This window comes from Littorina saxatilis, linkage group LG5 (assembly GCF_037325665.1).
Source record: "Littorina saxatilis isolate snail1 linkage group LG5, US_GU_Lsax_2.0, whole genome shotgun sequence".
Classification (NCBI taxonomy): Eukaryota; Metazoa; Mollusca; class Gastropoda; order Littorinimorpha; family Littorinidae; genus Littorina; species Littorina saxatilis.
Window position 1 is genome coordinate 38552776 of NC_090249.1, and position 13571 is coordinate 38566346.

General features: G+C 40.6%; 1 protein-coding gene across 6 annotated transcripts in view; it reads left to right on the forward strand.

Moving 5' to 3' along the window:
* The window catches only part of LOC138967064 (hepatoma-derived growth factor-related protein 2-like), an 89606-nt gene that overhangs the window by 61393 nt on the left and 14642 nt on the right, over positions 1-13571 (forward strand). The window contains exon 1 of one of the 6 annotated variants that reach the window (XM_070339526.1): positions 8400-8883. The exons of the other annotated variants lie outside the window; for them this stretch is intronic. Coding sequence (XP_070195627.1) covers positions 8877-8883 — 7 coding nt within the window. The 5' untranslated portion in view covers positions 8400-8876. Of the gene's footprint in view, positions 1-8399; positions 8884-13571 lie in introns of those variants that run through there. 6 annotated transcript variants of the gene reach the window in all.

The following is a 13571-nucleotide window of genomic DNA, read 5'->3' on the forward strand; positions in this document are numbered from 1 at the left end:
GCCAACATTTAAGACACTTCAGTTCAAGGACTTGGAGGAAGGGTGTCATGAATTCCTACACATTGATCTGAAAAATCAAAGTGGACAACCAGTTGATTGTTTGTTTAACATTACATTGGAAATAGTTCCATAAAATATTGAGTATTAAAATGTCGAGTGGACCTACAATAGCTTATCCTGTTGCATGTTCAACTATAGAGTTGAAAGATTTAGCAGACGCTATCGACTTTGAGAGCAATGCTGAAGTTGGTGCAGTGTATGCATTCGAGTTTACAGACACCGGTTATTACAAGAGAAAGGAAATCGACGATGAAAAGAAACCAAGATTCCTCAAACTAGGTCAAATCCGTGATGTTAATGTACCTGATCCAATTGTCGATGACATATACTACATGTGGAAACATCAGAATAAAAAATGGGTACTTAGTCCTGTTATAAAAAAGATTGACTGGGAAATGAAGTTTGAATTTGTGAGTCCATACACTCTTGTTGGAAAAGACGACACATTCCGTAAGTCAATCAATGCTAAACCACTAATTGTTAGCCTTGTTCCTGCGATTAACAGCAGGGGAGAAGTTGCAGTTAAACCTTTCCATAAGAACAACTATCTCATTCACAGAAAACAAAGTGTTGAAAAGGACGCTGACACCATTGTCGATTTTATACCCAAGCTTCCAATAGGGCAGAATGCAACTATGATATTTGATATAGTTGTCAGGAAAAGGGAAGAAACCACAAACACTGTTCTAATGAGAGGAATAAATCTCAACTGGAGACCATTAAATGTTGAAGAAGTCAGAGTATTTATTGCTGTTCAAAAGGATTCTAACACAATAAAAAAACAGACGTCAAACCAAAATGTTGTTGTTAACGCAGATATAAATAATTTAACAGAAATAAGAAGTATTAATCTTACTTATCTTGATTTGATTGCTTTCTACTATACAGATAAGGTGTTAAGCAATGAACAGCTTCAAAGCTTAGCAGAAACACTGGCCAGTGAGAATTAAGATAAATATTTTATATTTTGCATTAAAAAGATGACTAGCAGTGTGAAGCTTTATCCTAATATTGATGAAAGTGCAGCAGAAAGTCAACAATTCAGACTGGCACACATTAGTAATATACAAAAACAACTAGAAGATGAATTAGAAAAATATTCTCGCGCTAGACGTAAGTACTCAACAACTTACAACAGCCTTTCTAATGCCAGCACTGGTTCTACTATCCTTGCATCAGCTGCAGGTGTAACGGGAACAATTCTGTTAGCTACCGGAGTAGGGACTCCAGTTTCTCTAATCCTAGGTGGTGTCGCAGCAGCAGTTGGTGGTTTATCATTTATAGCATCAGCTATAATGAAAAAAATTGTGAAAAAGCTTGAAAAACACGAATCCATTTCCACTCTTGCATCATCAAAATTGTCTAGCCTAAAACTGTCTATCAGTAAAGCACTTGAAGATTCAAAAGTTTCTGACGAAGAATTCAAACAGATACAAACAGACTTTGATGACTACAAAAGTAAGAAAGCAAGTATTCAAACAAAAACACGAGCTGAATATAACAAGCCAATCGATATAGAAGATCTGAAAAAGCAGTTTTTAAAAAAGGGGATTCAAATAGGACGGGAAGAAAAAGTAAAAATAGAATCACTTGTAAAGAGTTAACTATTCGTTTAGACAGTCACATTGCATGTATCAGATATAATTCTAACAGTGAAAGAACATATGAAGTAAAGTTTGTAAATGAGAGAGGGTATTGAGCTTAAGAATGTTGTATAAGAGAAAGGGGGAATGTACGTTCTGGGTTACTGATTCCGACAGACCCGGCATTGGTTCAAAACAACCTTACTTTACTGTATTTTTTTTGTATGGATTTATGCAGTATTTTTCTGATTTTGTCGCATGTTTCATTTTAGTAAAAGTTTAGTCCAGAAGCCTATTTTGCGTTAATATTTAGGGTCTGTCGGAATCAGTGAGCCAGAACGTACATTCTCCCTTTCTCTCTCTCTCTTTCTCTCTCTCTCCTTTTCTCTCTTTTTCTCTCTCTTTTTCTCTCTGTCTCTCTGTCTCTATCTCTCTCTGTTTCTCTCTGTCTCTGTGTCTCTGTCTGTCTGTCTCTCTCTCTCTCTCTTTTTTTTCTCTCTGTGTCTCTCTGTGTCTCTGTCTTTCTGTCTGTCTCTCTCTTTCTCTTTCTCTCTCTCTCTCTCTCTCTCTCTCTCTCTCAGACACACACAGAGACAAACACACGCACTTACATACACACATACACACACACACACACACACACACACACACACACACACACACACATACAGAGAAAAGCTCACCTGCCTACTTACTGTTCAAGGCATGACTTCAAAAGTGTTTTGTATTGATTTTTCTTATCTCTTCCCACGCACACACACACAACACAAAGTGAGTCAGGTCGTACACTGTGTCTTGTCAGTATTAGGAGTGTGTCGGTTGGACAGGAAAGTGACACCATAAGTAAGTCAATGTAGATTACAGGGTTGTATTGGTACGAGTATATGACGAAAAGCTGATCAGATAAGAGCATGCAACATTCTGTGGTTGGGAAAATGCCCACCTGTGTTTAGTGAGTTGACCTTGCTGGAAGAATAGCACACGTTCATGTTGTCAAAATCTTGCTCCCCGATCTGTGACTTGCTCGTTGTTAACACCCTGATTTGTAAGATTTTCTATTTATAGCAGCTGTATCTATTTATAGCAGCTGTATCTATTTATAGCAGCTGTATCTATTTATAGCAGCTGTAAAAATTACTTATTGACAAATTTACACGTCAAGGTAATGGGCAAATTTGTTTGTTTGCCTTCTTGTATTACTGATGGCTTGTGACAGATGCGTAAACAAAAATTGGAGACCTGCATTAATTCATTTGACAACCAGTAACAATCTTGAGTATATGTTTCAATTGTCGTCTTTAAACAGAAAACCAGATCGTCGTGCTTTGTTGCAAATTAGGTTTCTAATTATGCATGTGTCTCGTGTTATCGTTTGCTGATGTTTACATGCCCAACATCAACACCCTATCAAAAAGAAATTACTCATACATAGTTTTGCCTTTAAACAATGAGCGTGCCAAAAATTACTTCAGTGTCGTAAAAATCCCAACTTCAAAATCGATTTGTTAATGGTGCCCACACATGCGCACGTTTCAACAATCCGTCATCAATAATGGGTAACGTCTCAGGCTACTTCACGGCTCTTGTGAATGCGCTTCTTTGAGTGGGTATTGAACTCGTGTCACCCAAACACACACACGCTGCTGGGTCTGTGATTGTCTCGACTCCTGACTCTGTGTGCCGTGTGTGTCTGTTTCCAAAGACGCGATTGACAGGTATACTGTGTCATACCCGTACACAGTCAGCAGACACGCCTGTTGAAGACGTCTTGATTTACGTCACACATTCCTGGTAGTCTCAGCGGATTTCCGTTTTTATCGTGTTTCCGCCCCCCACCCGGTTGTTGCATGGACGTGGTGTCTTTGTGTCTGTGCTTGTCAATTTGCTGATTCCGTCGTCTTGTCTACATTGATCTGTGGCGGTGATTGACTTGATTAACGACTCAGTCGGTTTCAGGTGAGAGAACTTTGACTCAATGATCGATTGATTTATTTTACTGGTCGGGGAGGGGGTTGGGGGTGGGTAGACTTCTCCAGTGTTTGTGAAAAGTGCTGACTCTGTGAGTTTCGTTCGTTACCTTATTTTCCAATAATAGCAGCAAGAAAGGTATCGTTGTCTTGGAATTGGTTAGAGTTCTGAGGACTCTTCGAGAAGGTGTCCCTGTAGTGTGTCGTATTTAGCCTGGTTGAAGATAAGAGCTCACATCAAGAACTGAATAACTCAGAAAAAAAGAAAACAAATTAAACAAGAAAGGTTAAGTTTATGGAACGTTTCATTACAGACAAAACGAAACATTCAGAAGAACTTCAACCTACCTGTCTTTAGCGTAGACAAACAAGACACACAATACACACACAGTGATTAGATGATCGTGTGACTTATCTTTGTATGTTCTCTCCTTCAAAATGGATGAAGCAGATTTTTGTATGATACCTTAGAGCCTAATAAGTAGACCTAGCCCTTCAACTTGTTCGACCTGTTCTGAAGAACTATCAAATATTTCGTCCAGGTAGGCGTTACCTGTCTTTCAGTTTTTAATTGAAATCCTCCCGCAAGCCGGGTAGGTTGTAGACTTGCTTTTTTAAGCAAAGCTTTTATTCACTTTAAAGGGCGTCTAAAATTGACCCGTTACTAATACTTTTGTGGGCGTTTTGTTTTGGGAGGTTTTTTTTCTCCTTTGAGTTTTGTTTTGTTTTTTTGTTTTTGTTTGTGTTGTTTTGAATGAGCGCAAGCAAGATTCTACCTCCTGTGCTTGCCTTATTCTGACGTCTTGAAACATTATTATGGTAACGTTTACACTGGCCGTACTTTATTTTTTTTTTTTTTTTTTTGCATTGCAAGCTTGAAACGCGTTCTCGGTATAAAAAAGATTAATGTCTACCTGACTCGTATACCATTTTGTGAGCTGTACCTTGGTAACACTTGGGTGTGTGTGTCACTCACCGTTCACTTGACTTCCTGTACATGTTACTGCTGTCGTTCTATCACAACTGTCGTGAATAATTGTCTATGCCAGTGAGCGAGTGGACGGCTGGGTTGGTTAGTTGTTAGGTTGGTAAACGCCATGTCAGCCGAGCTGTAATTGGTGATATATATCTGAAGAACTAACGGCAGTCACGGAGAGGGGGAGAGGTTAAAGTGTGGTGAGAGAGGAGACAGGGAGAGAGAAATAGCCACCGGCCGTGTGTGTGTGTGTGGGTATGTGTGTGTGTGTGTATGTGTGTGTATGTGCGTGCGTGCGTAGGTACGTGTGTGTGTGTGTGTGTGTGTGTGATGAGGGGGGGGGGGGGGCAGGTCTGACAGCAAATCTGGTTCAAGGTGAAAAGGAGTGTTTTCCAGATAACTGTCATTCAAGCACTGAGTGCACACCTAGCGGCATGTTTATGTGCGACGGTCACACCCGGCTAAGCAGGTGTATCGTGTCAATGCTTTTTGTCGTCGTTGCTGAACTTTCTTAAGTCTACCTGAATACCAATAGCCAGGAATTGTAGCTGATAGGAATCTGACATTTTCAAGGCCGTCTTGTTTGTCAGTGTTTGATTTCTGCCTGTTCAGTCTAGTCATTCCTGAGAAAAGAGTGTTTTCCGGAAACTGTCTGTTCCTTGGGTGTAGCTAGTTTGTGTGTTTGCACTGTGGTTTAGGTTATAGGTAGGGGGTATAGGGTTAGCCCCCTCCCCCCCCTCTCTCTCTCTCTCTCTCTCTCTCCCCCTCTCTCTCTCCCTCTCTCTCTCTTAAACTGGCATAGACTTTCCATCCAGCTGCCAATACATCCGTCTATCCTTCTCCATGTCTGGTTGTGTTTATGTGTCCGTCTGTCAGCCTGTCTGTCTGTCTGCCTGTCTCAGTGTTTGTAACGTACTTCTCTTTAGTTCTGCCACCATAAACAAAACTAGCGAGCTAGCTGGATGACAAATAATCAGTTGACAAATAATCAGCATTGTCTGCATGTCAGCCTGCCTGTCTGCCTATTTGCCTGTCTTCCCCCAGGTGTCTGTATGTCTTTCTGCCTATCTGTCTGTCATGCCTCTCCCACTCCGCAGTTCCGCCACGACGAACAAAATGTAATGAGCTGCATGGATGACGAATAACCACTGAGATGACAAACAATACGGCGGGCGCTGGATGGTTCCCAATCTTTTGCTAGCCATTGATTGGAAGCACTAGCTGTGCGTTTTTACTGTACACACATTCGTACCCGCACGCTAAACCCGGCTGTCACCGCACTCCAACATGCGATATGTTTTTTGTTTTTTTGTGTGCGCTGTTCACCCCACAGACGCTTGGATTCAGTTATATTTTTATATTATTTTCGTTACTGTACTTGGTTCTTGGTTTTGTTGTTACGGATTTCAAAATAAAATCGAAGAAATACATAAAATCGAAATGAATACAGATCCCTGTCATGATATACTGTATGACCATAGATGATTAGTCTTAAGAAGAACGTTGTCGTAACTATACTGTTGTGCTCAGCTTATGAAAGTTTATCTTTAGTCAAGGTGAGTTGTGTTGAGCCTGTTCATGACAGCTTGGTTTACCTTGGGTTGGTGTGTTAGCGTCGTGTTTTATTGTGTCACGTTGACGTTGCTATGTAGCCTGTAGTGTAAGTGACCATCGACAGATTATTATTGGCTCTAAATTATATACGTTGCAAATTAACTTAGCAGTATTGTTTATCGCGCAGGCTACGCTCTAGGGTAAAAGCACTCGACCTCTCTCCTTCAGTTTCATGCAGGCTGCATTAATCTCAGAAGACGTTCGACCCACAATCAATAGAAAACTATCCTTATATACAGATAGAGACATACAGACAGACAGACATACATACAGAGACAGACAGACAGACAGGGAGAGACACAGAGATACTGGGACACAGAGAGAGAGACACTGAGAGACGGAGACAAAAACAGATAGGCAGACAGAGAGACGCAGACTGAGAGAAACACTGAGGGAGAGAGAAATTCTTTTAACGAGGATATATATTGGATAGCAAACTCAGTGGTGCTTTATTAATACGTCCAATCCTCACCCCAGCGAAGGACTACTCGAATTGTATGCGTAATTAAAAGATTAAACGACGAAAGGAAGTATCCTTGGCGGATTATGACATTATTCAGTTATTCTGCAGAAAAACCAAAATGCTGGAGAAAAACTGTCTTTTCTGCAGCATTTCTGAATAATGTCATCTTTCGCCGAAGCAGCGTTTTTTTCTGCAGCAAAACATTTTACTGAAGAAAAATTGAAATCAAGAATGCTGCAGTAAAACGGTGCTGTTGTTTTACTGCAGAAAACCTGTTTTTATTTTTTCTGCAGCATTTTGTACTGGCTCTTGGCGGATTATGACATTATTCAGTTATTCTGGAGAAAAACCGAAATGCTGGAGAAAAACTGTCTTTTCTGCAGCATTTCTGCATAATGTCATCTTTCGCGAGAGCAACGGTTTTTTTCTGCAGTAAAACAGTTTTACTGCAGTAAAATTGAAATCTAGAATGCTGCAGTAAAACGGTGATGTTGTTTTACTGCAGAAAAACTGTTTACACTTTTTCTTCAGCATTTTGGCATTATTCAGTTATTCTGCAGAAAAACAGAAATGCTGGAGAAAAACTGTCTTTTCTGCAGCATTTCTGCATAATGTCATCTTTCGCCGAAGCAACGGGTTTTTCTGGAGCAAAACATTTTACTGCAGTAAAATTGAAATCAAGAATGCTGCAGTAAAACGGTGCTGTTGTTTTACTGCAGAAAACCTGTTTACACTTTTTCTGCAGAATTTTGTACTAGCTCATTATAATGTTGGAGCACGCGAGCCACCCTCTGTCGAGAGATAGACTCATCCAGAATTACCAATAGTTGTGCGTGATTGACACGAATGTATTTTGTCTGTCGGAACAAACTATTATACTATCCCAGGGGGCGACGAATACAAACGCTACTTTACAAGGTCGTTCGTTTTTCTCCAGAAAAACTGTGACAGACTATTCTGCAGTAAAACAACATCACCGTTTTACTGCAGCATTCTTGATTTCAATTTTACTGCAGTAAAACTGTTTTACTGCAGAAAAAAAACGTTGCTCTCGCGAAAGATGACATTATGCAGAAATGCTGCAGAAAAGACAGTTTATCTCCAGCATTTCGGTTTTTCTCCAGAATAACTGAATAATGTCATAATCCGCCAAGACCCTGTACAAAATGCTGCAGAAAAAGTGTAAACAGGTTTTCTGCAGTAAAACAACAGCACCGTTTTACTGCAGCATTCTTGATTTCAATTTTACTGCAGTAAAATGTTTTGCTCCAGAAAAACCCGTTGCTTCGGCGAAAGATGACATTAACCAGAAATGCTGCAGAAAAGACAGTTTTTCTCCAGCATTTCTGTTTTTCTGCAGAATAACTGAATAATGCCAAAATGCTGAAGAAAAAGTGTAAACAGTTTTTCTCCAGTAAAACAACATCTCCGTTTTACTGCAGCATTCTTGATTTCAATTTTACTGCAGTAAAACTGTTTTACTGCAGAAAAAAAACGTTGCTCTCGCGAAAGATGACATTATGCATAAATGCTGCAGAAAAGAACGGTTTTTCTCCAGCATTTCTGTTTTTCTGCAGAATAACTGAATAAAGTCATCATCCGCCAAGGATAGGGAAGACCGACGGACAGAGAACACTTTATTCCAAGCACCTGTACCTTTCATCGACATAATTTACCACGGTCTGATTATGAACGCAAGCAACGTCTCTGCATTGTCGCGGTGTACACGCACGAATGAATCAGCCAGAGGTGTACGTAGCACATGCAGGGTGTAGTTTGCCAGTAGTTTCCTGCGTAAGACGGGCCCATAAATGGCCCCTGAGTCTCTATTGAACAACTGAAATCACCCACACGAAGTTAGCCAAAACCCTAAAGCCAATCCTGTTAGTTCACCGCTTTAGGCCACCACCTACCCTTCCCACCTGACTGAAAGATCCGTTTTTCAACTGTCAGGCGATATTTTCAGTCAGTGAGCTCACCTGTGGTTAGTAGGATAGGAGAGAGTGCTGTGTTTTGCTGTGACTGTTGAGGTGTATGCGCTTTGCTAGCGTTGTGAAAAATATAACGACTCGACGTTGTGACAAACCTGACAGGGTTTATTTCGAGACTGGATTTCCCAAAGAGTGGTGGAGACTCAGCTACCGGATTTCCCAGAGCTGGATTCTTGTCTGTAATTCGTTTGACAGGAAAAGAAGACTGTAATTACTGCTAAAATGATCGGTAAGTCGTCTTTGTTGTGTTATTATACGGGCCCTGGGTTCTGCTCTAGTTGCTGCTTTGTGTTTCGCTGAACACGCTATTGTGAAAATCACAGGCGGTGGCTTTTACCCTGGGATAATGCCCATGTTCACCACTGGTGGACGTTGGGTTGCTTAGTTGTTTTTCACTTCAGTCATTCAGATTTAGAGTCAGCAGGTTCTAGCTAAAACCCACTGAGCTCTGAGGTTACATAAACCTCGGTTCTTGAATCAGACATAGACCTACAGCTTGCTAGCTGTAAACGTGAAGACCACAAGTGAAAAAGACAGAGTAAAAGAATGATCGTTTCTCTCAGGAGTTCTTACCTGTGTTGTGTTTGGTTTGAGTAAACAACGGCTCCTTTCTTGAGAGTAAGTTCTACATTGTGTTTACCTTTTCCTTCATGTTTCTGTGGCTTTTTTTTTATTTGGTGACTGATACTGTAGAGTGTACGTGTTCGTGGTTGCCTTCGGTATTGGATGGATATTGTAATATACGTGCGGAGTATGTATCAAAAGGATACCAGTAAGTTCGTCACACGGTAGATTCGTCACCTGTCCCCGGTAACTTCGCCACAGTAACTTCGCCACAGTAGTCCGAGCGCGGCTTTTATGTAATGGTAATAACCTTGCACCTCCCCCCCCCCCCCCCTCTCTCTCTTTCTCTCTCTCTCCCTCTCTCTCTCTATTGTTTATTCTCTCTCTCTCTCTCTCTCTCTCTCTCTCTCTCTCTCTCTCTCTCTCTCTCTCTCTCTCTCTCTTTCTTAAAAATGTGAATCTTGAATCTCTCCCACAAATCAAACATCTGAAAGCATAAGCTCTGAGGATAAACACCCGCCCACCCTGCCGGTAACTTCGTCACCCGTGACGAATCTACCGTGTGACGAACTTACTGCCGGTAGCCGTATCAAACACACCCAGCCTACGCACATGAGAGTATTATATTTCGCGTCCTTAGTTGTCAATATTTGCATTAGTGTAGTAAATAAAATGGCTAGGATTCAAGCGTTCAGGCACAGAAATCAGGGAAGCACAAAATGTTCACTGCTTTCCTTACCTAGACGATCGATACACTGACTTCGGTCTACTTTACATCCAAGCAGGTGATAGGAACATAACTTCATTAGTAATGCTGAAATAAATGTTTCCACTTATCGACCTTAGTTTTAAAATAGACAGTTATTGTACGTGTTTTATGTATACATATAATCTATATATATATATATATATCCCATGACCTCCCTTCTTTGTCTCTGTTACTTCAGTATGGGTATATATGTTGTATTTTTATAGCTCAATAAATACATCATGGACTCCAAAAAATATATGATAGTGCAGATTCCGATTTGGGCAAAGGACTACTTTCCTCCCGACCTTTGACCTCGCGCCGAACAATGTGACACATTTGTATGAAGTTCTAAAATCGTATTGCACGGCTCAGAAAACCATATCAGTTGCACGCAAAAATGAATCTCAGAACTGATCTGATGTATGAGATGCAATAAGCAAAAGTTTCTTTCATTATGAAAGCAATGCAGGTCGAAAAAAAACGAACATTCAACTTACAAGATAACCAGATGCTAGCGAACCAAAACAAAAACACGAGTACCCTCCCCTTGCATCGTTAGCAGACGACTTTTGAGAATCTGTCGGTAGTGTGTTTTGGTGTGCGCCTTCAGCTATCAAACATCGGCTGTTTCACGTGTTTTGCGAGCAAGTCTACTCTTTTGCCTGGCTCTGCAGTAAGTCCACATATTTTTCCGTAATCCAGTCATATTCCTTCAAAATGCAATCAATCGGCGGTGACAGACGTGTCGGTCGCGTTTTCCTCACACCCATACCAGTTTAAGTTCATCCATGCAAACACACTCGCAAAACAGTTTATCACGTAGATACATTTCAAATAGGGAGCAAATGGTTAAATCTAAACCTACATATTTGTTCCCTAAAATTTGCTTCTCTGTCAATAAGCCTAATTACACACGTTCGAGAAAAACAACGTGGAATCGATTCTGAATCGAGTAAGCCAAATGGGTCCCAAACCCGTTTCGCCCGTTCTGCCGACCTGAAACGCAAAACAAAAGAATACTGTGCGCTTCAACTAAATTAATTTCTATTCGACTTCATTACTTTCTTGCAACTTATGAACCTTTACTTAAAGCTTTTAAATGGTCTGAAAGTAGTGTTACCGCGTACTTATCGATGCACTCATTCGTTTTATTTTTTCAGCGACGGCCACTTAGTTTAAGGTTGCAAAAGGGCTAAGTCTCGCTGGCAACAGTTTTACCCTGCACAGATCGCAACAGTGCCGCTAGTAGTCTACACTTTGTGTTTGATGGTAGAATGGGATATACAGATTACAACACTCGTGGTTTTTTATATGGCTTGTATTTCAGTCAAGACCCAGCGGGAATATCAATCGAGAGCCACTCGCCAGAGGCTCGTGTCTCCCGATGATATTCATCCGCTGGGTCTTGACTGAAATACAAGCCATATAAAAAACCACTCGTGTTGTAACCTATACATATATATATATATATATATATATATATATATATATATAATATATATATATGTATATACATATATACATATACATATATGTATTTTGGGTGTTTTTGTAAATTTTATTCCCGTGACATTTTCTTCCGTTGAAGGCATGTATGGCAGCAACGAAGGACCTGAATACTAGCTCATACAATTACAGACCCATCAATGTATACCATGTCCGTTTTCACCATGTTTATGCCATTGCAAAAAATAGTCGTGTTCTTTCCGGACTATATACATGTGCAGTCATCCTCAAGACCCTCATGCATATAAAACTGCATAGAATGTTAATGTCGATGGTGTAGCTGTTTGCGTTTCGTCACTGTATGCGTCATGTCACTGTATGCGTCATAGCTGTAATATTATATTTGTGACCAAAAAGTCCTCGTTTAATGGCAGCTAACTTTAGGACCCCGACAGTTTCATTGCTTCTTGAGCTAATCAGGAAATCGTGAGCCATTTACAGATAGACGCACTAATGTGTTCTTACCTGTCTACCGTAAATGTACGTATTATGTGAGAATTGCTGTAACCAACTGAAGGGTTGTAGATGGCAACAGGTAATGGCTGAGACGGAGTGACGGGATAGGGAGAGAGGGAGAGGGAGAGAGAGAGAGAGAGAGAGAGAGAGAGAGAGAGAGAGAGAGAGAGAGAGACTCAGACTCAGAACTTTATTACAAAAGGATAAAGGTTTTAGGCAAAGCCTATTCTTCCAACCTGTCCTTTATACAAGAGAGAGAGAGAGAGAGAGAGAGAGAGAGAGAGAGAGAGAGAGAGAGAGAGAGAGAGAGAGAGAGAGAGAGAGAGAGAGAGAGAGAGAGAGAGAATGAATGAATGAATGAATGAATGAGAGAATGAATGAATGAGAGAAAGAATGTGTGAGAGAGAATGAGAGAGAGTGTGCAAAAGCAAGAAAGAGACAGAGAGAAAGAGAGAGTGTGTGCGAGAGAAAGAGAGAGTGTGTGTTGAAGAAAGAAAGGTGTATTTAAAAACGCAACCCTACCCCTTCTGCGTCACCTGGATATATATATAAACACAAAAAGCAAGAGCAACGACTGGACTGGTGACACTTGCTGGATGATCGGATTAGGATTAAACAATTCTGCGCCGCAGCTGTGGGTGGTGAGAACTGCTGGGTACTCCAACATTCCTTCGGGGTATTTTATCACCCGAGATTTGTTTTTCTTGTGTCCAGCAGAACAAACACTGACGTAGACAAAAACATATTCCCTCGGGGTATCGGCCTGTAGAAACCATAGGAACTTATATTATACTTAAATACATGTAGTGACTGATTGAAGCCAGTTGTTCCGTACAAACTTATCCTGTCACCAGTTAGACAAACATAAACAACAAGAAATGTATTTATGTGGCGCTAATTCAACTATAGTTCTAAGCGTCTTACAGAAAAAAAAGATTAACTAGGCTAATACACGCTTATTCAACAATTGTATATAATGGTACATTGTCTTTCCCTTTCCGTGTAAATGATCTTGCAAACCACCAATGACCTGTCGAAGCATGTAGTAACAAAACCAAAATGGATAGCCTGGTGCAGATTGCTTTCTGTTTTCTGAATTAATTTTGGCGGACTGTCACAGGTGTCAAATGCGATATTAATTCAGGTGAATATCAGTTCCTTCTCCCCGAATGTTGATTCTAAGTATGTGTCCGAGTGGAAAAAATGTTCTTATCCCGTGCAAGCCTCGACAGATTTGTTGGGATTTACAAGATACACGGGAAGAGACGTATCTCTAACCAAGCACCTGTGGTGTGAAATAGAAGAGAAAACTTCAGTGGTAGCATTGACATTTATACTGTTGTTTGATGTTTTGTCGCCTGTAATTCAGCCTGTCCAAGGTGACGTTATTTGTGTCCTGGTTGATATAGTGGACAGTTGAATGGGGAGTGTTTACCTGACTGTGAGTTATGTGTCTCAAGTACGCTGTTGTGAGTTTGAATGAGGCCACGACAGCCTCGTAAAACAAAGTCGAATGCTTATTTGTTCTTGAGCGAAAGTTTGCTTCTTTTCTTTTTAATTGTGTGTGTCACAGTGTGTCAAGAGGGGGGGGGGAGTATGAGGGTGTTATAGACGGGAGATTCAACCCTGGAATTTTTGAC